Source organism: Arachis hypogaea, chromosome 19 (assembly GCF_003086295.3).
Source record: "Arachis hypogaea cultivar Tifrunner chromosome 19, arahy.Tifrunner.gnm2.J5K5, whole genome shotgun sequence".
In the NCBI taxonomy this organism is placed as follows: domain Eukaryota; kingdom Viridiplantae; phylum Streptophyta; class Magnoliopsida; order Fabales; family Fabaceae; genus Arachis; species Arachis hypogaea.
In genome coordinates this window covers 26,475,127-26,500,678 of record NC_092054.1, presented here as the reverse complement: position 1 = coordinate 26,500,678, position 25,552 = coordinate 26,475,127, and the positions used below count along the sequence as shown (strand labels likewise).

The 25,552-nt window shown below is 34.3% G+C and overlaps 1 protein-coding gene across 1 annotated transcript; it reads right to left on the bottom strand.

Moving 5' to 3' along the window:
- Window positions 1–217: 217 nt before the first annotated feature.
- Window positions 218–2,043, bottom strand: LOC112779601 (putative pentatricopeptide repeat-containing protein At1g56570). The gene is made up of 2 exons (XM_025823921.3): window positions 1,883–2,043; window positions 218–1,504 (listed from the first exon to the last, which is right to left on the bottom strand). The coding sequence occupies exons 1-2, from the start codon at window positions 2,012–2,014 to the stop codon at window positions 434–436; spliced, it is 1,203 nt and encodes a 400-aa protein (XP_025679706.1). The 5' UTR covers window positions 2,015–2,043; the 3' UTR covers window positions 218–433.
- Between the last annotated feature and the right edge of the window lie 23,509 nt (window positions 2,044–25,552).

Below are 25,552 nucleotides of genomic sequence, written 5' to 3'. Positions count from 1 at the left end.
CAATAGAGTAAAAAATGTATAAAACTCTACAATGTTCACTTCACCGTTTATTAACCCTCTTAATGGTTAAAGAATTATTGTTTTGTTACCATTCTTACCGTCTATTAAAAAGCATGAACCTATGTATGTTTTTCGTATCTCTGCATGAATAAAAATTGTTTGGAACTTCAGAAATTCCTCTCCAATTTATACGTATTGTCAGTAAGTTTGAATGAGATAGCAAGAATTGAACCAAATGAGCTGCTATGAACAGCTGAGCATTCGGCAATGACATATTAACCATATGGCTTGTGTTCAAACCTTATTTTCTTGGTCATGTACAAAGCAATCTAAGTCAAGTGTATATCCAAAATCTTTTATATGCATAATCAATACTTCCAAAACTTCAACAATATGCTCATTTGAAGAAACATTCACCTCCAACAACAAAACTCTAAACCTGGTTTTTCAATTCAATCCAGCTCATCCCTGCCTCTTTCTTATTTTTAATACCTCTCATAAGCTTCCTTAAGTAGGCAACACCAGTCCAGTTACCTTCAGCAGCAAAAAAATTTGATAAAAGCGCATAAGTTCCTGCCTCATTTGGCTTCATTTCCAACACCCTTGAAGCTGCCAGTTTGCCTATACTTCGTTGTTTATGAGCTTTACAAGCCCCAAGAAGGACAACCCATATAGATTCATCCGGCTTAAAAGGCATATTCTCTATTAGTTGATAAGCTTCCTTTACTCTACCAGCACGCCCAAGCAGATCGACTACACATCCATATATCTCTTGATTGGGTGCAACATTATAAAATCTTGTCATTAGTCTAAAATATCTCAGGCCTTCATCCACTAGTCCGGCATGGCTACAAGCACTCAGAACTGCCATGAATACTATCGTATTAGGTTTGATACCTGATCTGACCATCTCATTGAATAATTTAGTGGCTTCTTTTCCATGCCCATGAGCCCCGTATCCAATCATCATGGAAGTCCAGGAGACCACATTTTTGCATGGCATTTGGCTAAATATTTTATGTGAATCTGTTATGTTTCCACACTTTCCATACATGTCAATAAGGGCATTGGATAATACCAAGTTGTTATTTAAGCCTCTACGAAAAATTCCCCCATGAAGCTGCTGCCCACAATACAGAAACGCTAACTTACCACATGCACCTACCACACTGGTGAATGTGAAGCAATCTGGACTAAAACCTTCAGATACCATTTGAGAAAAGATGCAGAATGATTGTTTAGGATCCAATGTCTCAAAACCAGCTATCAAGGTATTCCATGTGATAGTATCTTTCTGACTAATTTCAAAGAATAATTGCTTTGCCTCACATGCTGAGCAAGACTTGAAATACATGTCCAGTATAGAATTCATGACAGGAAGATTGGACTCAAATCCATGATTAATCACTGCAGCATGTACCTGCTTGCCCAAATTAACCAAGCCAGTAGATGCACAAGCTCTAACAGCAATTGAAAAGCTGAAGGGGCACAGCTCTCCTTCCTCCTGTTTATCACCAAGGAAATATGAAAACCCCATTATACTGAGCTAGTCTCTACCAAGAATTTTAATGTTTTCCTTGATGTTCCTCTAAGGTGAGTTTATCTCGCAAATGAGAAAATTAGAGGTTACCTACCCTTAATCAATAAATGGTTAATGTTGTGGTTACCTCCTTAGTTTATCACCTTAGAGGAGCCTTAATCTTAATAGAATACATGAGTTTGTAGGATGGAACAAAGTGGTAGAAATACACAATTTAACATTTTGTTGAAAAGAAAAAAATGTGTTCTCTATTGTTTTTCTTTGCTGCTATGAGACCCATCGTTTTGAGTAAAACAAACATGGATTTGGAACCAGAAAAGTTGAAGAAAAGTGGGAACCTACCAGAAGCATTTGGCGAAAAGCTCGAAGGCCACCATAGGCATCTCCTCTATGAGTATATCCAGTTATCAAAGTTGTCCATGAGACAGCATTCTTGTTAAGGATACTCTCAAAAACCATTCTTGCACTGTCCATGCTACTACAGCAAGTGGCATACACATCCATTAGCGTTATGCATACCAATCAATATCATATACAAATTACATCAACCATTAACCATTATGCATACCAATCAATATCATATACAAATTACATACATCATCAACAAGAGCATCAATCACAACCTCCAAAACCATTAACCACATACAATACAATCCATCTCAACCAATCAACAACATCAACAATTCAATTCCTATCTTAGAGTTACCAGCCTAAATTTTCACAATACATTATATTTTAGATATGAGAAACCGAAACCATACCTTGGTCGATTCCCCGATAAACCCGGAACACCTCAAGTGTTCCCCGCACCCCAAGCTATCAACTTCAGCCCCTCACCAACGGACCTAGCTTCCAAAATTGATCTCAAGCTTTCATTTTCGCAATTAAGTTCCAATTTCACAAATTCGTCCTCCAATTTGATATTACACCAACAATATTCAATATAATCCACATATATCACTATAATTAGTTTCCAAACTCAAAATCTCAACAAATCCACAAGAGGGTTAGGGTTCTTACCTTGCCCACAGCTCAAGTGAGCCAAACCCAACAAAATCCGCAAGCTAATTCAAACCTAAATACCAAAATTAAACAATTTTCAACATAATTGCTCATCAAATTCGAAAATAGGAAGGAGAAAATTGAGGAAAAAAATGTGAATTTATTACCTAATAAAGTACTGGCTTTGTAGAGCTCGATGCGCTGGTCGCGTGGCCGCAAACAGTACGGCAATCGAAACTCCGGATCAATAGTTATCTTGATTTAAAATCAAGCTAGGTTTTTTGGAAACCTCCTTCCTCCTCCCCTTCTTGGTGTAGCGTGAATATCATAAGAAGGGAGGAAGAAGATGCTGAGTGTTTTATTTTAATGAGTCTTGGGTTGGGCTTTGGGCCCAATCTTGGGTCAAATTCTTTAAAATTAATGTCAAATTCTTGTTTTAATTAATTCTATCACATTAAACTATAAAATCTAATTTTCTAATTTTCTTGAATAAATATTAATTTATGATTTAATTATTTATTAATATCGGATTTTACAGTGGCGGTTTGTAACCGCTAGTAAACATGCTCCAAACCCACAGTTGCATATTGCGGCGGTTTTAAAACCGTCGCAAAACAGCCGTAAATTTCAAAAAACCATTTTAAATAGTGGCAGTTTGTAACCGCCAGTAAACATGTGCGAAATCGTGACACTTACATATTGCGACAGTGTATTAATTGGATGCTACAAAATACTGATTTAGCGGTGATTATACTAGCAGTTGCTGGAAACCGCCGCCAAATAAACTCCTGACGCCCATATAACAAGGCGGGTCATTAGCCGCCGGTATATGATTTTGCGGCGATTTAAAACCACCGCTAATTATGCAAAAACCGCCGCCATATCCTGTGTCCTCTTGTAGTGGGAAATAGATAACCCTAGTCTCGCTTCTGGAATATTGATATTCTCTTTGGAAATAGGATCGCTTGTTGCAATTCTTAGTCGAGTTTTGTTTCAAACTCAAGGGTAGTAATGGCTCCTTGAAACAAAAAAGGTTGAGTAAGGAAGAAAATCTTAGTTTCCTAGAGACCAAATCGTTATATCTCAAAAGTTCAATAATCACATGCTCAAGATATGATTAAAAAAAATTCATCTAATAATTAGCTGATATCAAAGTAATTTAAGCTACAATACATTAGTTGTAGAAACTGTAAATCAATTTGAAGAATAAGCTCAATATTAGAAGTTTTTTTTGCGATCATGGAAGAGTCACTTCCTCTCTTTCCAATCTAAATTCATATATTACTTCATAATATCACCAAACAATGTCCCTTCTTTCCTCTTGCCTCCTTCCCCCTTTCCCCTGTATGTGCTTCCTTATTTTATTGGTTTGCCTTTGTTTTTGGTTTTTAGTTTTCAATAATCCCTTGTATTTTTTTGTTAGGTTTCCATTATGCTTTTGTTAATCTTCAATAATCTCTTATGGTGTGTTTTTTTCTTTTTGTGATATTTTGTTTTCTCCTTTTTATAGTTGATGTAGTTACAATTCATATTTAAAGAGATACATTAGAAATAGTATTTTGTTCATTGAAATGTTTTCAGATAAGAGAATGACTCAAATTTGTGTATAAAAAATAAAAAAACATTTTACAATATTACAACGTTTTTTTTAGATTTAAAAACAAAAGAAATTAAATTTATATCTATTTTTATATGTTATGATTCTATGTCAGCAAATATTGGACACACTTTTTTATTTTAGTTAAATATAGTGAATATTTTTTTTTTAGACTTAAATATAATACATTTTGATTATCTGTAAGTGACGTGTGATAATTTTTTGAATGAAATGTTGTAAAAAATATATATATATATTTTTTGTTTTACCAACTACTCCCAATTTCGATAATTTTTTTAAATATTGGTTGACATTTGGTGTAATGTATCATTATGATACAACTATGTATTTTATTGGTATATTGGAGATATAAAGAATATATTTTTAGTGATTTGTAGAAAGCAACAAAAAGACAAAAAAGCACAGAAAATAGGGGGAGCAAATTGACGTATGATGGGGACGATTTCATATATGTTGGGGCAATTTATAAGGAAAAATAAAAAATTTAAATGTAAGCGGGTCATAATTAACAAATTAGGAAATACGAATTTGCATTTATTTTTTCTCCTCCTATACTTTTTGAGTTAGTTTGAAAGAATTTTATCATTTATTTTTTTCATTAATTTTTTTTTCAAAATAAAATTATTAAAGAACCAAAAAGGATACCATAAATTTAATATTTTTTATTTTTTCTTATAAATCGCCTCCACCATTCATGAAATTGCCCCACCATACGTTAATTCGTTTCCTCCATTTATGTTTTTCAAAAAAAAAAATTCGCTTTTTGTAGTAATTGCTCTCTCCATTTTCTGCTTTTTTTTTTATCTTTTATCTTTTTTTTTTTATAAATCGCTGGCAACATTTTTTTTCATTCCTCCAATATACCAGTAAAACATACAATTGTATCATAATGACGTATTATACCAAATATCAAACAATATGAAAAAAAAAAAAAAAATTAGCCCTACAATTTTTAGAAAGCAATCCCACACCTTACGTCAATCCACTCATACCCCAATGTATGAATATGCAGAATTATATTGATGTGATTTTTCCTTTTTTTTTTTCTATTATATTGATGTGATTAATATAATTATTGGTTTCTTCAATTTAACGGTTATTATTACATATGTTTTTTTTTTTTTTTTTTAACAATTTGCTCGGAGTTGATGTGAATGATGGTTAATTGCCGTTAAATTGATGCCTTTTGTTTAGAGATGATAATAGTTCACATTGGACACTATCATTGTCGGCCAATCCTTCTTTAACCCGTTTGTTAAGTGTTAATTTATACATACCTTAGCTATTTAGTGATAAATTATTGATGTTAGATTATTAAGATATTTATTTATATTGCTAAACTTTTTGTTCTATGTAAGATAGTTGCTTCTTACTATTTACCCAAAAAAATGTAAAAATCGAAAATGTACAAAATCGTGAAGTTGTATGTTGACGCACCAATCAAGTTTAATATTAGCTAGAGATTCTGGAGAACTTGTTTTTATGTATAGTTAATATCTAAAAATTATTAGATAATTTGTTATATACAAAAGTTTTTTTTTTTTTTTTTGTGTTTGTTTAAATTTTTGTATCGATTTTTTTATTTGTTTTATACTTAAATTTGTTTTTGGAGTCATCAAATATCAAATTTTATAACTTTCGAACACAAAAATTTTGATATTATGTCGTAATATTATTTCTTTTAAAATTTAAATTGATAAAAAATACCTAAATATAAATATATCTCCAACAAAAAATATTTTATATTTAATTAAATTATATATTTAATAATTTTTAATTATAAATTTCACCTAAAAACACCTACGTATAAACTTTTACCATTAAGATTACGAGCATATTTAATTATTCGGTTTCATATTCAATTGATTGTTTAAGAAAATGATATATCTTTATATTCTCGCGTATTTAATAAGAGAGACACCTATAGTAAAAATTGGTAGCGGTATTTTTTATTTTTATTTTTAAAAATTGGTAAAAATGTAATGCATGATTTGACTCGTGTAGGTTAAGACATAATATTAATTTTATCTACTGGTGCTCAATCCAACCCAATTGTTTATTCATTTATTCCTATGTTTTGCTTTTGTAAAAGCAAATTTTTAGCCGTATTTAAAAAGAAACTGAAAACAACAATGTATTGCTTATTATATGTATAATTGTATATGTAATATTTTAAATAAAATACACATTTACTAATAGTTGAATAAAAATATATTATATAATAATATTTTTAACAAAAGCAACAATTTAATTTGTTTTGAATTTTTAATGAAATAATTTCATCATATGCAGTGGCGAAACTTAAAACAAAATTTTGGGAGGGCATATAGAAAATAATTGTCAAAATATTTTTGTTATGGACCTCATTTAAGATAAGCTCGTCTAATCTCATCTCTCTGGTTTGGGTGACATTGCCAAATTTAATGCCGTTTTTCAAGATCTCGTTCCAAAAAGTTAAGATTAAAGTCATCAGATGTAACTTTTTAAACTTTTGAAGGTTATATCTCACTTTCTTCGTGATTCATTAAAGTACAAGAACTATCTACATGCGTTGATATTATAAAAGTTATATGTTCTCCTTCTTAAATATTAGCCTTCCTCTTAAAAAATGTATCAATTCTTTGATTTTCATTATTATTTTATATAAAAATTGAATATATATCCTGTAAAATATGTAAAGAAGAAGTTAGAAAGACAAATATTAAAATTTATAATATTTATTGAATTTTTTTTTATCAAATTATACAAATACAATAATATTAATACTTATTGAATGTCCTATTTTTTTACCATATAAAAAATTAAATTAATTAAATAAATAGTAAAATATAAAATAATATTAAATTAAATAAATAAAAAATATTTAATTTTTTATATTTGAACTTAAAGATAGAGAGAGTGTTGTTTATTAAACTTATTAGATACTTTAAGTCATAGTAAAGTATTTAAGTCAATTGAACTATTTTTTATCTTTTGAAAAAGTACTACTAAATTTTTTATAAAAAGTTTGGAGGGCATGGCCCCCCTTATCTGAACTAAGCTCCACCACTGATCATATGTAACATAATATAAAATAACAGTTAATTATTTTATATTTTATAGGTCGTAGTTAAAAATAATATTTTAATATTAATTTTTTTAATATTATAAAAATTTACTAAAATATATTTATTTAAAAACAAAAAACTTACGCTTCTAATTTTAAAAGTATTATAGATAAAAAATATTCATTTATTTAATATATTAATATATTCTATATTTATTAAAGTTCATCAATATTTGTTTAAATAATATTATTTAATTTTTATTTAATAAAATCTAATAATTTTTAAACTCATTTTGGACACATATTATATAAGGTATATATGTTGCCTTTAATTTGGTTATTTTACACTTTCCATTCTTCGCTGTAAACTCGAAATTGGGGCATTTGTATATGATCTTAAATAATCTTCCCTTGTATTTGCATTGCCTTTCATCTTATGCTTTTTAAGTGGATGATAGCGTTAAATATGTGCTTCTAAAATTAAAACATTCTTCTTAATGTGCATAGCATCTAATTAAACTGTGTCATATATATCATCAAATTAGTGACCCTACCAATAAATTAAACAATTTTCAAATTTTTTTCCTCACCCGATTTATATTTATTGTTTGTCTAATTGAATTAGGGCCGAAATTATTAGCTTATCCAAGCTTTTTCACTTCATTTAAGATTTTAGCCCCACTTTATTAATTGTAGTTTATATATATCCCAGAAATTTATGTGGGAATTAAAGGGGAAATCAAATTAATAATCTAATGTTGTGGATAACTGAAAAATAAAGGTTTTGATAAAATATGTATGGCTAACAAAAACCTTTACATTGGAACCATTCATCTTCAAACAATAAAAATTGTAATCAAGGTCAAATCTTCGTTATTATGAAAGCTTAGATTAAACAAAGAAATATCTTCCTGTCTAGGTAATGATGGGACTGGTTAAGTCCCATAATAATGTATTAAACCATTTGTGTAATTTATAATCAACAGGTTCCTTGAAGTTAATCCTAACTAGGCATCATTGTTGTGTCATTGAATCTTTGAAAAGAAATGAATGATAAGTGCCACTATTTGCCCCATTTTGTTATCTAAATCCATTATTTTCCTCCACAGAAATGACAGGCAATTAACAATAAATATATATCAACCATCACTTGATAATGGGATTAATTAGAAATTGGGGTATAATCTATTTTTCATTTTTTGACGTAGATATTGTGCCATTTTAGTGTCAAAAATAGTTATTTGCATTTTAATACTACCTTTTTTTTTTTGAAAGAAAAGAGCTTAACACATTAAAGTGGAGCAAATAGCATCAAACAACATAAAAAAAAGGCATCTAACAAAACCTCCTAAACCCAAAAGACAAAATCCCCACGTCATCTCCGGCATAGCCATCAACAACCCTAAGGATTACACATCTCCACTCATCGCAGTTAAGGATGGTCATTGTGATGATGTCTTCTACGCCTTTACTTTCATTCTGAAATACCGTCCTATTTCGCTCCATCCAAATGTGCCAAATGACCGCACAGAAACACCTCAACCGCTGCCTTCGATCCTCTTTCCTTTGCGGCTCATCTGTCCAACTTAGGAAATGATCCTTCACTAACTCCGGAAAAGCCCATCGCTGTCCAAACACAGATAGCCATACACTTCACACCTGCCAAGTAAAATCACAACCAAGAAACAAGTGATGGACCTGCTCAACATCCTTATTACATAAAACACAGCTCTTATCATCCTGGCTAATAATTCCGATCCGACTCAGCCGTTCCTTAGTATTCACCCTGCCTACCAGGACAAACCAAGCAAACAGCTCCACTCTTGGTGGAACCAGCCCTTTCCAGATGGTCTTTGTGAAACTGTAATTGGTTACATCCTCTGCAAGCATTCCTTCTTGTAGCACCTGCACAAACGAGTTAGTCGAGAAAATACCAAGTCTATCATATTTCCACACAACTTTATCCTCCCTATTATTCGCTAGCCTAGCTGATTCAGAAGGTCTAACTCCTACTGAATAAATATGTAATGAATAAATATGTTATTCATAAATATCATATTTTCTCAAAAAATAATTATAAAAATAAATATATTATTTTAAATAGGTAAAGTATCAAAAGAGAATAAAAATCAAATTTTTACATTTGCTACAAAATCAAAATTATATCATCTATATTATTACATTATAGGGTTACCACTAGCATATATATGAATAGCCACCAATTCATCACAATTTATAAAAGTTGAATGAATACAAAGATTGTGAATATATCAACTACTTGATCAAACGAACTGATATGCATCATATGAAGTTTGTGTGTTGATTAACACATTATACATACAAATTAAAATGAAGATCTAACTCGAAATGTTTGATCCAGATATGAAGAATAGGATTTCACATAGTAGACAAAACAACAGTAATATTGTCATAATAATGTGTAATTCTTTGAAGTAGATTCTAAATTCAAAGAGGAACGTTAAATGAATAATATTTTTTTTATCAATATTAACTAACATTTTGGCAATATTTTATTTATATATTATTAGAATGATGGTTTAGAATTTATGATTTTGACTGTAGCAAAAAAATAATAAATTTTAGGGTAAAGTATTAAATTGGTTCATTATATTTGAGCCTAATTCTGTTTTGGTCTCTAAAGTTTAAAATGTCCTGTTTGAATAAAAAAAAATTTATTTACCTTCAATGTAGTCTTGCTGTAAAGTCAAAGTTAAATAATTAACAAAACTCAATTTTCAAATATGAAAAACTTATAACCAACCTCTTCGGTTGCCGAGAGGAGTTCCTATGGTGGAGGTGACGTTGGCCTTGTCCATATTTTTCGCGGAAAGCGAATGCTTGACGATGTTCTCTATATGCTTGAACCAAGGCTAGCGGCTCACAGAAATGCATCCACGGCTAATTTTGTACTTCTCGAGCTTGTACATCTTTTTCAAATTATCGACCTTGTTCTTGCACTGCTATCACATAGGACATTCCATTAATTATTTAATTTTGAACTCACGGTAAGACTACAATAAAGCTAAATAAAATTTTTTAGATTTAAATAAGACACTTTAAACTTTAAGGACTAAAACAGAATTAAATCCAAACATAGGGAACTAATTTAGTACTTTACCCTAAATTTTGCTAGTCATGTAACATTATTCAAATTCAAACTGCTAGAGTATAAATTAGAATCAATTTAAATCAATTAGTATCATAGTATATCTGTATATTAATTATAGGATTGTATGTTTTTATTGCTTTGAGTCTTATAGCACCTATAAATACCCTTTGTACATTATACCTTTGGGACTCACTCTCAATATTACACCATCATTTCTCCAATTTAGTCTCTTGTTTCTAACATGGTATCAAGAGCATATGTCCTTTTTTTCATGAAAATTCGTTCATAGCCCCCTTATTTTTCTCTTCCGGCAGTGCTCTTTGCCCTCGTTTTCGATCTTTTTCCGATGCCTTGGTTTGTCATCGCTGCCACCAGCGTGTTCGTCTCATCGTCAAGATTCCAACGCCGCCAAACTTGCTGCTGCCTGGTGCCGCCGGACGCGTTCTCACGCGGCGCCTGAAGACTGGTGTCTGCATTAAGTTCTCCTCCCTCCAGACGCATCCATCGCCGTTGGATCCACGCCCAGGATCAACGCTCTGGATCACGCCACATGTCACGTCAGACACCTCCAAGGATCCGTGGTTTGACCCACGCCTTTGCCGACCTGCTCCGCGACCCACGTGCCACCTCCTCGCCGGGTCAGTGGTGATGCGTTCTCCTCCTCCTCTCACACGTCGCCACATGTCACCTTTCTTGCTGACGTGGCAGACAGTGGGACCTTCCCTAAGATTTTTTGTGAGATCTTTCCAATTCTGTCCTCCGTTTTCTCATTTTCGGCCCCGAATTTGCAGTTTTCTCTTCTCTCTTTAATATTTGTATCTGCTATTATGTAAAAATTAGATGTTTATGCTGTCATAGACAGAAAGGGTAAATTCTGTCGCAACTGTAACTATTATGGGCACTTTTTCTCAAATGGTCCTTCTGTTGAATATCACAAATGCCAACAGATCAGAAAGGTCACATTAGCTACAATTGTCCACAACTGTTCTGTCGTTACTGCAAGTTCTCGAGACATTTGATCACTACCTGTCCTACTCGCCCACAACGTCCTGATCACCTCAAGTATCCTTCTCATCCCAACTTCTCCAAGAATGTGTCTGCTTCTGCTGTTGCTGCTACTACTGAATCTACCACTTCTGCTCCTCTCAACCCATCTCCTGTCTCTCTATCTTCTATTACGTCTCTTCTTAAGCATCTTTTCTCCCTTTTTGGTAATACTCCTACTGCTTTTTTGACTCCTCCAGGTAATTCTATATGGTATTTTGATTTCGATTGCTTTAATCACATGTATCATTTGCGTTATCTCTTCTCGTCTTTGTCTACCACTACAAATGCACTTTCTGTCGATACTGCTAATGGTTCCCTCTTGTACGCGACATACAAGGGTTCTATTTCCCTGCTAACTCTTAATCTCCCCAATACTTATTATATTACCAACTTGAACTTTAATCTTATTTTTGTTGGTCAACTTGTTGATATCAATTTTGATGTCAATTTTTCTATTTCTAGTTGTTGTGTACAGGATCGTCAGACGGGACAAATAATCGGGACTGGATGTAAAGTCGGATGTTTGTTTAAACTCAAGAATCTTCATATTCCTCCTGTGACAAATCTCTATGTTCTTCTTCTCTATCTACCCCTCACTTGTGGCATCACCGTCTTGCCTACATCTCCTTAGGAAAATTGCGTCCTCTTGTGTCTCAAGGTGTCTTGGGTCAGGTTCATAATGAGTCTTTTGATTGCATTTCTTATCAAACTGCTAAACAACCTGCTTTATCTTTTCACAATAATTCATCTCTTACTTGCTCTCCTTTTGATCTTATCCACTCTGATGTTTGGGGCCCGGTTCCCACCGCTTCTATGGGAGGAGCGATACTTTGTCATTTTTATTGATGATTATTCACGCTTTACTTGGGTTTATTTGATGACTAATTGCCATGAGTTACCTCAGATTTATATTAACTTTGCCACTATGATTAAAACTCAATTTTCCAAGGTTATTAAGGTTTTTTGACGTGATAATGCTATCGAATACCGTGATTCCAAACTTTTAACCTTTTTTTGTAGAACAGGGTACTTTGTCTGAGTTTTCTTGCCCTGGCACGTCTCAACAGAATGGACGAGCTGAACGCAAACACTGTCACATTCTTGACTCTGTTCGTGCAATGCTTCCTTCTTCTTCGTGTCCTGAGCATACTTGGGGTGAAGCTGTTCTTATTGTTGTTCATGTTATCAATATTACTCAATCACCCTTTTTCACTAACTTCAATGTTGATCTTTCTCCTAGTGATGATTAATACAGGTTCTATCTCGAGTAAACTTCTACAGCCTCCTCCTTCCACTTGTTCTTCTAGGGTAAGAAATCCACCTCTTCATCTTCTTTATTATCATTATTTTTTTACCATTCTTTATCAACATGAATCTAGGACATCAGAGAAGCCTCCACAAACCTAAATTGACAACAAGCAATGCAGAAAGAAACTCAGGCACTTGAAAAAGCACACACTTGGAATTTAGTTGATCCTTCTTCTGATCAGGAAGTTGTGAGTAGTAGATGGGTATACAAGATCATGACTCACTTTGATGGTTCTATTGACCATTATAAGGCACGATTGGTTGCTCAAGGTTGTACACAAGAGTATGGTATTGACTATGAAGAGACTTTTGCTCTTGTTGCTCATTTCACATATGTTCGGACTCTCCTTGCCATTGTTGTGGTCAAATAATGGTCTCTCAGTCAGATGGACATGAAGAATGCATTTCTTAATAGGAATTTGAAAAAGAAGGTCTATATGAAACCACCTCTGGGTTATTCTTGTCCTTCTAGCAAAGTCTTTCTCCTTCGCAAGGCACTTTATGGTTTTAAGCAAACTCCTCATGAATGGTTTGACAAGTTCAGCACCACTATATGCAATCTCGATTTCTCTTGCAGTCCTCATGAGAATGCTCTCTTTATTCGTAAAGGTGAATGTGGAGTTGTTCTTCTGCTTTTGTATGTTGATGACATGATCATTACGGGAGATGATTTTGATGGTATCTCTGATCTCAAAGCCTCCCTTCACCATACTTTTGAGATGAAAGATCTTGGTTTTTATCAGTTATTTTCTTAGTCTTGAGGTGATATCCATAGATGATGGTATATATCTCTCTCAAGCTAAGTGTGCTTCAGATCTTCTTGCTCGCACCAGGATTACCGATAGTCGCACTGAAACTACTCCACTTGAGCCTAATGTTCAATTTACCCTTATGGATTGCACTGTTTTGGATAACCCTACTCTTTATCGACAGTTAGTTGGAGGTCTCATCTACTTGACTATCACCCGACCCGACATTGCCTATCCAGTTCATGTTCTTAGGCAGTTCTTGTCAGCTCCTCGTACTACTCACTATGCGGCAGTTCTTCGCATTCTTCGCTACATCAAAGGCACCCTATTTCATGGCCTTTACTTTTCTGTGCATTCATCTTTATCCCTTCAGGCGTATTCAGATGCTGATTGGGCTGGTGATCCCACTGATCGCCGTTTTACTACTGGTTATTGTTTGTTTCTTAGCGACGCTCTCATTTCTTGGCGAGCTAAAGCAACCGTCGTTCATTGCTCGATCAAGCACAGAAGCTGAATACCGTGCTCTTGCTGACACCACTGCTGAGGTTGTCTCGATTCGTTGGCTTTTCACAGACTTAGGTGCTCTTCAGTCATCCCAACAGATATTTTTTGTGACAATGGCAGTGCTATTCAGATTACGCATAATGATGTATTTCATGAGTGCACTAAACACATTGAGATTGATTGTCATTTTATCCGGCAACATCTCCTTATTGATGCTGTTTGTCTCATCGCTATTGGAACTCTGGATTAGACTGCTGATATCTTCACGAAGACTTATCATCCTACTCGTTTCCGGACTCTAGTATCCAGACTGTTGGTATCCTTAGCTCCACTTGAGTTTGAGGGCGGATGTTAGAGTATAAATTAGAATCAATTTAGATCGATTAGTATCATAGCATATCTATATATTAATTGTAGGATTGTATGTTTTTATTGCTTTGATTCTTCTAGCACCTATAAATATCATTGTACATTGTACCTTTGGAATTCACTCTCAATAATACACTATTGTTTCTCCAATTTAGTCTCTTGTTTCTAACATAAACAACTATTTCATTCTCTTCTAAAGTGGGAAGAGATTTCTAAGAGATGAACACGAAGAAGAGATTTTGTACACTTAAATAGTTTTGTAGCAGCATTTTGTTTTTTAGGATTTTCAAAGTCTTATATACATTGAAAGTTTGAGACTTGTCAAAGTGGATAGAACTTTTTGTAACTTGTAGTTGCTTTATGGGGGAAGTTCTACGGTGTTGACCCTGGTTATCAGCATGGTATATTACTATGCTTTTAAGGTGTGTCATAGTAAGAAGGTGACGCGTGAAAGGTGGCTGCTGGTACGTGGGTTACGGTTAGGTGTTGAGCGTTTGAGTGAGCTGAGTTTCTGTTTTTCATTTCAATGAGAATGTTTATTTAATTGCTAATGACGTTGTTAAAGAAGTTGGGGTCGACTATTTAGTATAAAAAAATAAAAAATACAAAAAGCATCCTAAAAATTACTCCTCTTCTAGAGGCTTTATTTTACACACATTCCCTCTCTAGTTTTGTACTTCCAATGGTCCATTTTAAATTTCTACTTCTAATAAAATTTTTTCCACCACAATATATGATGATATATGCTTAACTATTTTAAATATTTTCAATCCTATTCTCAAAATATTTATTTCAATAAATGCTAATGTCAAAAAATTTCCACCGTAGTTTGTCTTCATATGGCTTTTTTCTGTTTTTTTTTTTAAATTAGGAGTGAGACTTAAACCTAAAACTTCTAAGTGAAAATGAAGAGACTATGCCATTTGAGATATAGCTCATTGGCACCTTCATATGACTTCTTATGATGTTAAAAAATTGGCACATAAATTGCAATACATAATATTTCATTAACATCAAACATAATCTAATTACAACATAAAATTCAGCAAAATACATAGCACCCACTTCTAATCAGCACACTAGCAAAATACATAGCACCCACTTTTAAAAGATATTTTCTTACGTTCTCGACCTCTATTTAAATCATATTCATTTTGCATTACAAAATAATAAATCTCATCGAGCCCATAAAAAAAAGGTCCAAAACCCACCTATCCTTAACCATTTAATTAGTCAATTCATCGGGCAGTAACAAATTTGGCTGCGTTTGTTTTTAAGAACAGGACAGGACAAGACACTGAAAACAGGACAGGACAAGACACTGATGGACAGAGACACAAAATTTTGTGCTTATGTATTTTGTTTGGTGATAAACTAGAACAAATTATGAAAATTCAATTTATTCTTATTTTTTTCATTCAAAAAATTTGAGATGAAAAATATAACAATAAAAAATATAATTATGAAAAATTAACAAGAATAATAAAAGAAAAAATAAAAAATAAGTTGTATCTCTTGTTAGTGTCTCTGTGTCCTTCCTGTCAGGATGGATACAAAATACACTAATTCAGTGTCTCTGGACACATTGTCTCTGTCTATGTCTTTTCTGTCAAATACGATTTTATGTCTCAGTGTTTCTGTCACATTGTCCTATCTCTATAAACAAACGCAGCCAAAAATCGCACATAAAAGGAGACACATTACACTAAATTCACGTACGTCGTTTCCCTTCCGTATCACATGCTCCCTCCCCCTTCACGTATTGTGCTTTAAACATGACACGTTCGGATAACATAGCATACTGACAAATTCGGTCAGCGCCATAGAATTTTCCTTATGGTTTGGGAATTGGGCTTCGTATACTTGGTTTTAGAAGTAAGAATGCCTCTTTCAAACGTTAAAACCTGTTGAACAAGTTTGTATTTTATGTAGCCAAACAATTACCATCCCATGCAGTGCTTTTTGAGATTTTCAAATAATGACTTTTTTTTTCTAATATATATATATATATATATATTTTGAGGTAGACAACAGTAGCTCAAATACAAAACTTGAAGTCTTCTTTCATTGATGAATAATGTTCTTCTCATGTCTCAAGTCAATATAATTGCTTTAAATTTAGAGAAAAAAAATCCTCTTATATTCAACAACGTAATCAATTAGACAAATAATTCTAATGAAAATTTTAATTTATATTATATATTTTAATCGTCAAAATTCATTTTAAGAGTATTATCAAACAAAAATTCTCGTTTTCTTTATGTTGACAAACTAAATATACTTTTAAAATTTTTATTTCTCTCAAATATAAGCAGATAATCCAGGAGATAAACAAATATATTCAAAATATTAAATTATAACTTAATCAAACAGATATAGATAGCATTTCGGATATTATTGTTGCAGTCATAACATATGAATATGTCTAGGCTATAGCAAATTCAATTATCAGAACACATTCAACACAATATTAAAAATATTAGCCACAAGAAACAAGAGGAAGGCCCATAGTTATTAAAAAAGTATTAATTAGCATCATAGCAATTTCATGAAGGTTAGTGAATGCAACAGAAGTAGATACAGAGTTAGTTTGATTAACAGAAATCAAATCATGAGAAATACAGGAATTATTGTTTAATATTATTTCTCGAATCCGGACCTCTAGGTGAAGATGGGAAAAGTATGTCATTTGAGTTATAGATCGTTTTATTATTAATATAGCCAAAAAAAAAACTTATAACTTACGAAATAAGGACATTTCACTGAATTATTTTATTTACGTATAGAACACATTTTAGACATTATTATACTCATTTAATATATGTATTTTTTGTGTCTAATTTTATCTTAATAAAAAATTAAAAAATTTAGACACATTTAAATACTATCACGTATTAATAGATTCAATTTTATCTTTAATTTATTTTTTTAAAATAAATTTAAAAATAATATATTATTATTTATTAAAATAAAAAATTATTTTAAATATTTTATATAATTAAACATTTTAAAATAATTAAAATATTATTATAAGTTATATAAAAAATTCTTTATATTTTATATATATTATATTTCGTATGTTACAAAAATTTAAAATTTATGTTTCTATATATTTCATATCATATTATATCTCGTGCGTGCTATATCAATAGCGGGATGTCATAGCTTGTAACCAAGGCAAGGGTAACAAACATACACTTGATATAATTGGTGTGATTATTAAGATTTTGTTAATTGCCATTTTATTTTAGTTTCGGACCCACAACTGATTCTTCCGTAGGAGATCATAATTTTTTCTCCCAGTTGAGTTGATAGAATGATGATTCATTGATTCATACACAATTGTCACCTCATGCGAGACAGAAAAGCTGATATAAATTTCGGCCACTCTACTCTAATAGCACTAAAAATGTTTCTGATATAGGCTTATATTCCAAAACAAAAAATTCTTCAAGTCTAGAAAAATCTTAAGGCTTAATCAATTATCGACAACAAAATATACACCAATACTGGATTATTTGTTGAATCATCAGCTAATGAGACTAAACGTTCATTAATTAAAGGCCCAAATTTATCCAGAAGTTGATCTTATCTTATCAGCCATTATAATGAGTGATGAGAAATATTACTATTATTTTTTTTCATAGATAAAGATTACTATTATTACATCATAATTATTTCAAACAAACAAATTACATACTACGTAGCGTGCATGTATATATTCAATTTAGAAAGTGAAAACTATTCAAAATCAAAGTAACATGCAAGACAATATATTTTGGTCGAAAAGGGGTACACAATATATATACATTATATCATAATCATATTTAAAATATTTTATGTAAAAAATATATTTATATATGATATTTCAGTATATAAATAAATTGTAAATTAATACATGCGAATTAATGGTACGTTATTTTATTGATAAATTCGCGTAACTATATTCAAAATACAATGTCAATCCATTGATAATAATATAATTAGCTGGAAAAGCCATAATAAGTTGATCATTTATGCTTGTGGATGATGTCACCACAAGAGGCTTTATCATAATGATGAAACGGGACTTGGTCTTAAACAACTCTCTTGAAATTAGTTGTGTCAGAGAATCAATATAATCAATTTAGATCAATTAGCATCGTCTATATTTATATAGTATATCTGTACATTAATTGTAAGATTCTATGTCTTTATTATTTTGATTCATTTAGCATCTATAAATACTCCTTGTATATTGTACCTCAATACACAACTGAATAATACACTTTTCATATTATTCTCTCAGTCTCTTATTTCTAACATGGTATCAAGAGCTTAGGTCTTTTTTTTTCAATGAATATTAGTTCATAGCCCCATTGTTTTTCCTTTCTGGCAGTGTTCTTTGGCCTCCTTTTTCGTTCTCTTTTCGACGCTTTGGTTCGTCACCCCCATAACCATCTTGTTCGTCTTGTCTCCGTGATTCCAACGCAACCGGAATCGCCGCCATCCGCCGCCAGACGCGCCTCCACGCGCCGCCGAAAGACGCTGTCACGACCAGGTTGCTCTTCCTTCCAGCTTCCACCCGTGCCTCTTTGCTCACCTTTTTCGACCTGTTTCCGACGCTTTGGTTCGTCACTTCCGGCACCGTTGTGATCCTCTCGTCGTCAGCTTTCCAACGCCGTCGAGATCGCCGCCAGACGCCCCCAGACGCGCCGCCGCGCGCCGCTGGAAGCTCGCTATCCACCTCCATTGATCCTCCCCCGAGATGCTTCAGTAGCCGTTGGATCTTGCTGTTGATCCCACGATCCTGAAGCCGCCACGTGTCACGCCACCAGCCTTCCCTGCGACCCGCGCGCCCGATCCTGACCCGACCCGGCCCGCGCGTTGACCCGACCGCCACCTCGACGCCAGCTCGTCCTCCTCGTCCTCTCACGGGCTGCCACGTGTCTTCGTTGCCCTGACGTGGCGCTGACGTCACTGCTGACGTGGCGCTGACGTGGCTGACAAGCGGGACCCTCCCTAAGGTTTTTTGGTGAGCTCTTTCTGATTCCGCGCTCCGTTTTCTCATATTCTGCTTCGAAATTGCAGTTTTCTCTCCTCTCTTTGATTTGTGTGACTACTGTTATGGAAAAGTCGGATGTTTTTGTTGCCACAGACAGAAAGGATACATTCTGTCGAAACTGCAACCGTTTTGGACACTTTTTCTCCGTCTGCCCCTCTGTTGAATGTCGGACATGCCACCAGAAAGGGCATATTAGCTACCATTGTTCACAGTTGCTCTGCCGTTATTGCAAGCTCTCGGGACATTTGATTACTACCTGTCCTACTCGTCCACCACGTCCTGCGCCTGCTTCTACCGTTGCTGCTACTACTGCACCTACCCCCTCTGCACCTTTCAACCCGTCTCCTGTCTCTCTATCTGATATTGCATCTCTTCTACGGCGTCTTCTCTCTGTTTCTGGTAATACTCCTGCTACTTTATCAACCCCTCCAGGTGATTCTAAATGGTACTTTGACTCGGGTTGCTTTAATCACATGTCTTCGTTGCGTAATATTTTCTCGTCAATGTCTACAACTACAAATGGACCTTCTGTCAATACTGTAAATGGATCCCTCTTGCACGCAACACACAAGGGTTCTATATCCCAGTCATCTCTTAATCTTCCAGATACTTACTACATTCCCAAATTACACTTCAATCTTATTTCTGTTGGTCAACTTGTTGATTTGGGTTTTGACGTCACCTTTTCTATTTCTGGTTGTCGTGTACAGGATCCTCGGACGGGACAAATCATCGGGACTGGACGTAAGGTCGGAAGGTTGTTTGAACTCGAAAGTCTTCATATTCCTCCTGTACCAAATCTCTGTGCTGCTTCTTCTCCCTCTACCCTTCACTTATGGCATCAACGTCTTGCCCACACCTCCTTAGGAAAACTGCGTCCTCTTGTGTCTCAAGGTGTTTTAGGTCAGGTTCCAAATGAATCTTTTGATTGCATTTCTTGCCAAACTGCCAAACAACCTGCTTTATCTTTTCACAATAATTCATCTCTTGCTTGCTCTCCTCTTGATATCATTCACTCTGATGTTTGGGGCCCTGCTCCCACTGCCTCTATGGGCGGAGCTCGATACTTTGTCGTTTTCATTGATGATTATTCCCGTTTTACTTGGGTTTATTTGATGACTAATCGCCATGAGTTACCTCAGATCTATATCAACTTTGCTACTATGATTAAAACTCAGTTTTCCAAGGTCATTAAGGTTTTCCGACGTGATAATGCTATGAAATACCGTGATTCCAAACTCTTAGCCTTTCTTGCAGAACAGGATACTCTGTCTGAGTTTTCTTGTCCTGGTACATCTCAACAAAATGGTAGAGCTGAACGCAAACACCGTCACATTCTTGACTCTGTTCGTGCAATGCTCCTTTCTTCTTCGTGTCCTGAGCGTACTTGGGGTGAAGCTGTTCTTACTGCTGTTCATGTTATTAATAGACTCCCTTCTTCTGTTCTTGGTAATGTTACTCCCTTTGAGCGTCTTTATCATATCCCCCCAGATTATAGTTCTCTTCGAGTTTTTGGTTGTGTATGTTTTGTTCTTCTTCAGCCTCATGAACATAGTAAACTTGAACCTCGGGCTCGTATGTGTTGTTTTCTTGGTTATGGCACTGAACACAAGGGTTATCGTTGTTGGGATCCTCTCTCTAAACGTATTCGTATATCTCGTCATGTTGTCTTCTGGGAGCACCACATGTTTTCTCGGTTCTCATCCTTTGAGTCGATTCCTACTACTCAGTCACCTTTGTTCACTAACCCCAATGTTGATCTTTTCCCTAGTGATGATTCTACAGGTTCTATCTCGAGTGACCCTCCACAGCCTCCTGTTTCTCCGCCTTCTCCATCTCCTGATGATTCCAGACCGGACGATGATCCTGCTCCTACCGTCATGCCTCCTCCTCCCGCTCGTTCTTCCAGGGTAAGGAATCCACCTCCTCATCTTCTTGATTACCATTGCTTTTCTACTATTCTTCATCAACATGAACCTAAGACATTCAGAGAAGCCTCCTCAAACCCAAATTGGCAACAAGCAATGCAAGAAGAATTACAGGCACTTGAAACGGCACAACCTGGGATCTGGTTGATCCTCCTTCTGATCAGGAAGTTGTGGGCAGTAGATGGGTCTACAAGATCAAGACTCGCTTTGATGGCTCTATTGACCGTTATAAGGCCCGCTTGGTTGCTCAAGGTTGTACGCAAGAGTATGGTATTGATTATGAAGAGACTTTTGCCCCTGTCGCTCGTCTTACGTCTGTTAGAGCTCTTCTTGCCATCGCCGCGGTTAAAAAATAGTCTCTCAGTCAGATGGATGTGAAGAATGCATTTCTTAATGGGGATTTGAAAAAGACAGTCTATATGAAACCACCTCCGGGATATCCTTGTCCTTCTAATAAGGTTTGTCTCCTTCGCAAGGCACTTTATGGACTTAAGCAAGCTCCTCGTGAATGGTTTGACAAGTTCAGCACTACCATATGCAGTCTTGGTTTTACTTCTAGCCCTCATGAGAATGCGCTCTTCATTCGTAAAAGCGAACGTCGAGTTGTTCTTCTACTTCTGTATGTTGATGACATGATAATTACTGGGGATGATGTTGATGGTATCTCTGATCTCAAGGCCTCACTTCACCGTACCTTTGAGATGAAAGATCTTGGTTCTCTCAGCTATTTTCTTGGTCTCGAGGTCATCTCCACCGATGATGGCATCTATCTCTCTCAGGCTAAGTATGCTTCAGATCTTCTTGCTCGCGCTAGGATTACAGATAGTCGCACTGAGTCTATTCCTCTTGAGCCTAATGTTCGATTTACCCCTATGGATGGCACTGTTTTGGATACTCCGACACTTTATCGCCAGTTAGTTGGAGGTCTCGTCTACTTGACTGTCACCCGACCAGACATTGCCTATCCGGTTCATGTCCTCAGCCAGTTCTTGTCAGCTCCTCGTACTACTCACTATGCGGCAGTTCTTCGCATTCTTCGGTATGTCAAAGGCACTCTATTTCATGGCCTTTATTTTTCTGCCCATCCTCTTTGACCCTTCAGGCATACTCTGATGCTGATTGGGCTGGTGATCCCACTGATCGTCGTTCTACTACTGGTTACTGTTTGTTTCTTGGCGACGCTCTCATCTCTTGGCGTGCTAAGAAACAAACATTCACTGCTCGCTCAAGCACAGAAGCTGAGTACCGTGCCCTCGCTGACACCACTGCTGAGGTTATCTCGGTTCGTTGGCTTCTCGAAGATCTGGGTGCTCCTCAGTCGTCTCCTGCTGATGTTTTTTGTGATAACCGCAGTGCTATTCAGATTGCCCATAATGATGTGTTTCATGAACGCACCAAACACATTGAGATTGATTGTCACTTTGTTCGACAATGTATCCTTATTGATGCTGTTCGTCTCATTGCCGTTGGGACACTGGATCAGACTGCTGATATCTTCACGAAAGCTCATCACCCGACTCGCTTTCGGACTTTGTTATCCAAACTCAAGTTGGTATCCTTAGCTTCCACTTGAGTTTGAGGGGGGATGTTAGAGAATCAATATAATCAATCTAGATCAATTAGTATCGTCTATATTTATATAGCATATCTGTACATTAACTGTAGAATTCTATGTCTTTATTACTTTGATTCATTTAGCACCTATAAATACCCCTTGTATATGGAAAAGTCTAGGGGACCAGCAATTTTATTGTATTTTGGCCAGCATGTAACCAGCAGAGAAATGTGAGTCATTGGATGATATCTCACACCAATCTCACACCATCAAATCATCATTGATGGCTAGTTGATGGCTACCAATCACAAATGTTGCTGACCCCCTAGCATTGCTCTATATTATATCTCAATACACAACTGAATAATACACTTTTCATATTATTCTCTCAATCTCTTGTTTCTAACAAGTTGGATGTTTAGCTTTCCATCAACATGTACTTACAAGCAAAATCAAGATCCTAGTGTCGAAAAAGGTAAGCTAAGGTAGTTAAGAGAAATTATATAGGACAGGAAAAGAGAAAAGAAGATTTAAACATTAAACCTAAGAGATGTTAAAGTTACGAAAATTTTCCTCAATTAAAAAAAAAAATCATATAGACATTTAATATTAGGTTAAAAATATGATAAATTTAAATTTAAGTTAGATAAAATGCGATACACATCGTGCAGCTAGCGTTGTTCACATAATTTTATATAATGAAAATTAATTTAGTGTCGAGTTCTTCACGAGCATCGAATGCAAGGTGTAGTGTTCCAGTTAAAAAATTATTAATTGAATACTAGTATTAAAAAAATTGAGATAATACTCAATGTGGTCCCTGAATTTGCATGCAAGCTTTAATTTAGTCCTTAAAGTTTCAATTGTTTTTATTTAGTCTCCAAACTTTGTGAACATAACTCATGTTAGTCCTTGAAACAATTTTCAAGGTACAAACATTAACGGAACACTATCGTGAACAGCCGGATGCCACACTATACTTTGTAAAATGATGTCCTTTTAGTTTTGACACTCAAATAACCCAAAAACAACATCGTAAATAGTGTTTATTAAAATTTTACCTAACAAAATAAGTGATACGATGCCCTTTTTGAACTATTTAAATGTCAAAACCAAAACTGCATCATTTTACAAGTTTTAACTAGTCTATAACAGTGCTCTATTAACATTTTTATACTTAAAATTGTCTCAGAGACTAATATGAGATACGTTTATAAATTTTGGGGACTAAATAGAGGCAATTGAAACTTTAAAGACTAAATTGAATCTCACATGTAAGTTCAAGGACCAAATTAAATATAAACTCAAAAAAATTTGAGTTAGGCATAGAGATAAGTGTAGAGTTTAAATACTATTATTTTCTTTTTCATAATTGTATTATCTGATGCTTTATGTTTTTTTAGTACTTTTCTGCACATGAACGAAGGAGATGATATTTATAGCAAAAAGTTACTTAATTATAATACATAGTTTAATTTTTTTAATTATTTTATTTCTCAGTCCTATAATGCAATATTATAGTGCATCAATTAAAATTAAAATTATTCAAAAATTGATGAAAAAAAAAAGAAAAACAATAATACATCTGACTCTACCCCTAACTTTTTATTTATTTATTTTTAACATGCACTAGTATTTAATTAATAACTTTTTTTTAATGAAACATGCACTACATCTAGGGTATAATACTTTTTGTATTTGTTGCTAAACTAAGCACTACATGATATATGCCGTGTTCTTTTGTAATTAAATTGAGAGGATTACAACTCTACATGATGCATCTTGTATTCTTTAACATTGTAATGGTACGATTTTTAAACATTATAATTTTGTAACACTTAAAAAAATTTTATTATTGTAATTAATTATTTATTTATTTATTTCATTTATTAGGTGAATCACCTAAGGTATTAGTAGTCTACCATACTACCATAGTATAAGAGAAGTTTTTTTTTTTTTTTTTTTGGGTCTTACACTATATACATCACTCACTACTACACTCACACAGACACATATATACTATTCATACTCTGACCAGAAACACAAAAGGCCCACCAAATGCCTCTTTATATCTGACCTCCTAAGAATTCGGACACAACAAAAAGGGCCAGTTCTACTTATCTAAATAAGTAATTGCCTCCCCCAATCTCTTCTAATATCCCTATCTTTACTCAAAAATAGATCCCAACAACTCCCAAGATAAAGAGAATGGTCCTCTGCCAATAAAAGTAGAACTACTCTAAAAAAGTGGTCATTCATTCTACTATAAATACATTGACACCCCTCAAGTATATTACGTTCTAATCTACTAAAAACCTGCTTAAATCCCTTACTAACTTAAGTATCGGAGTCTCTTGCAGGTACCACCCCCCACCTCCTCACAAGGAACTTGGACGACGGCACCTCAACACCAAAACAAGTTTGTCGCTGCCTCAGAAGGAGTCTGGATCTCACGTTCAGACCCAAATTACAATTTCAGGTAACCCTCGGAACATATACATACATATATGATATATTAGAAATAGAGTAAAAGACAAATAGATTCCTGACCTTTTCAGCCGTAAACATTTAAGTCCTTTAGAGTTGAAAAATACATTTAAATCCCTCGCCTTTTAGAACGCGTGACAATTATGTCCCTCCGTAGAGTTGAAGTTAAAACACGTAATGGAAATTATTGATATGTCTGTTACGGTGATGATATGGATGGTTGGT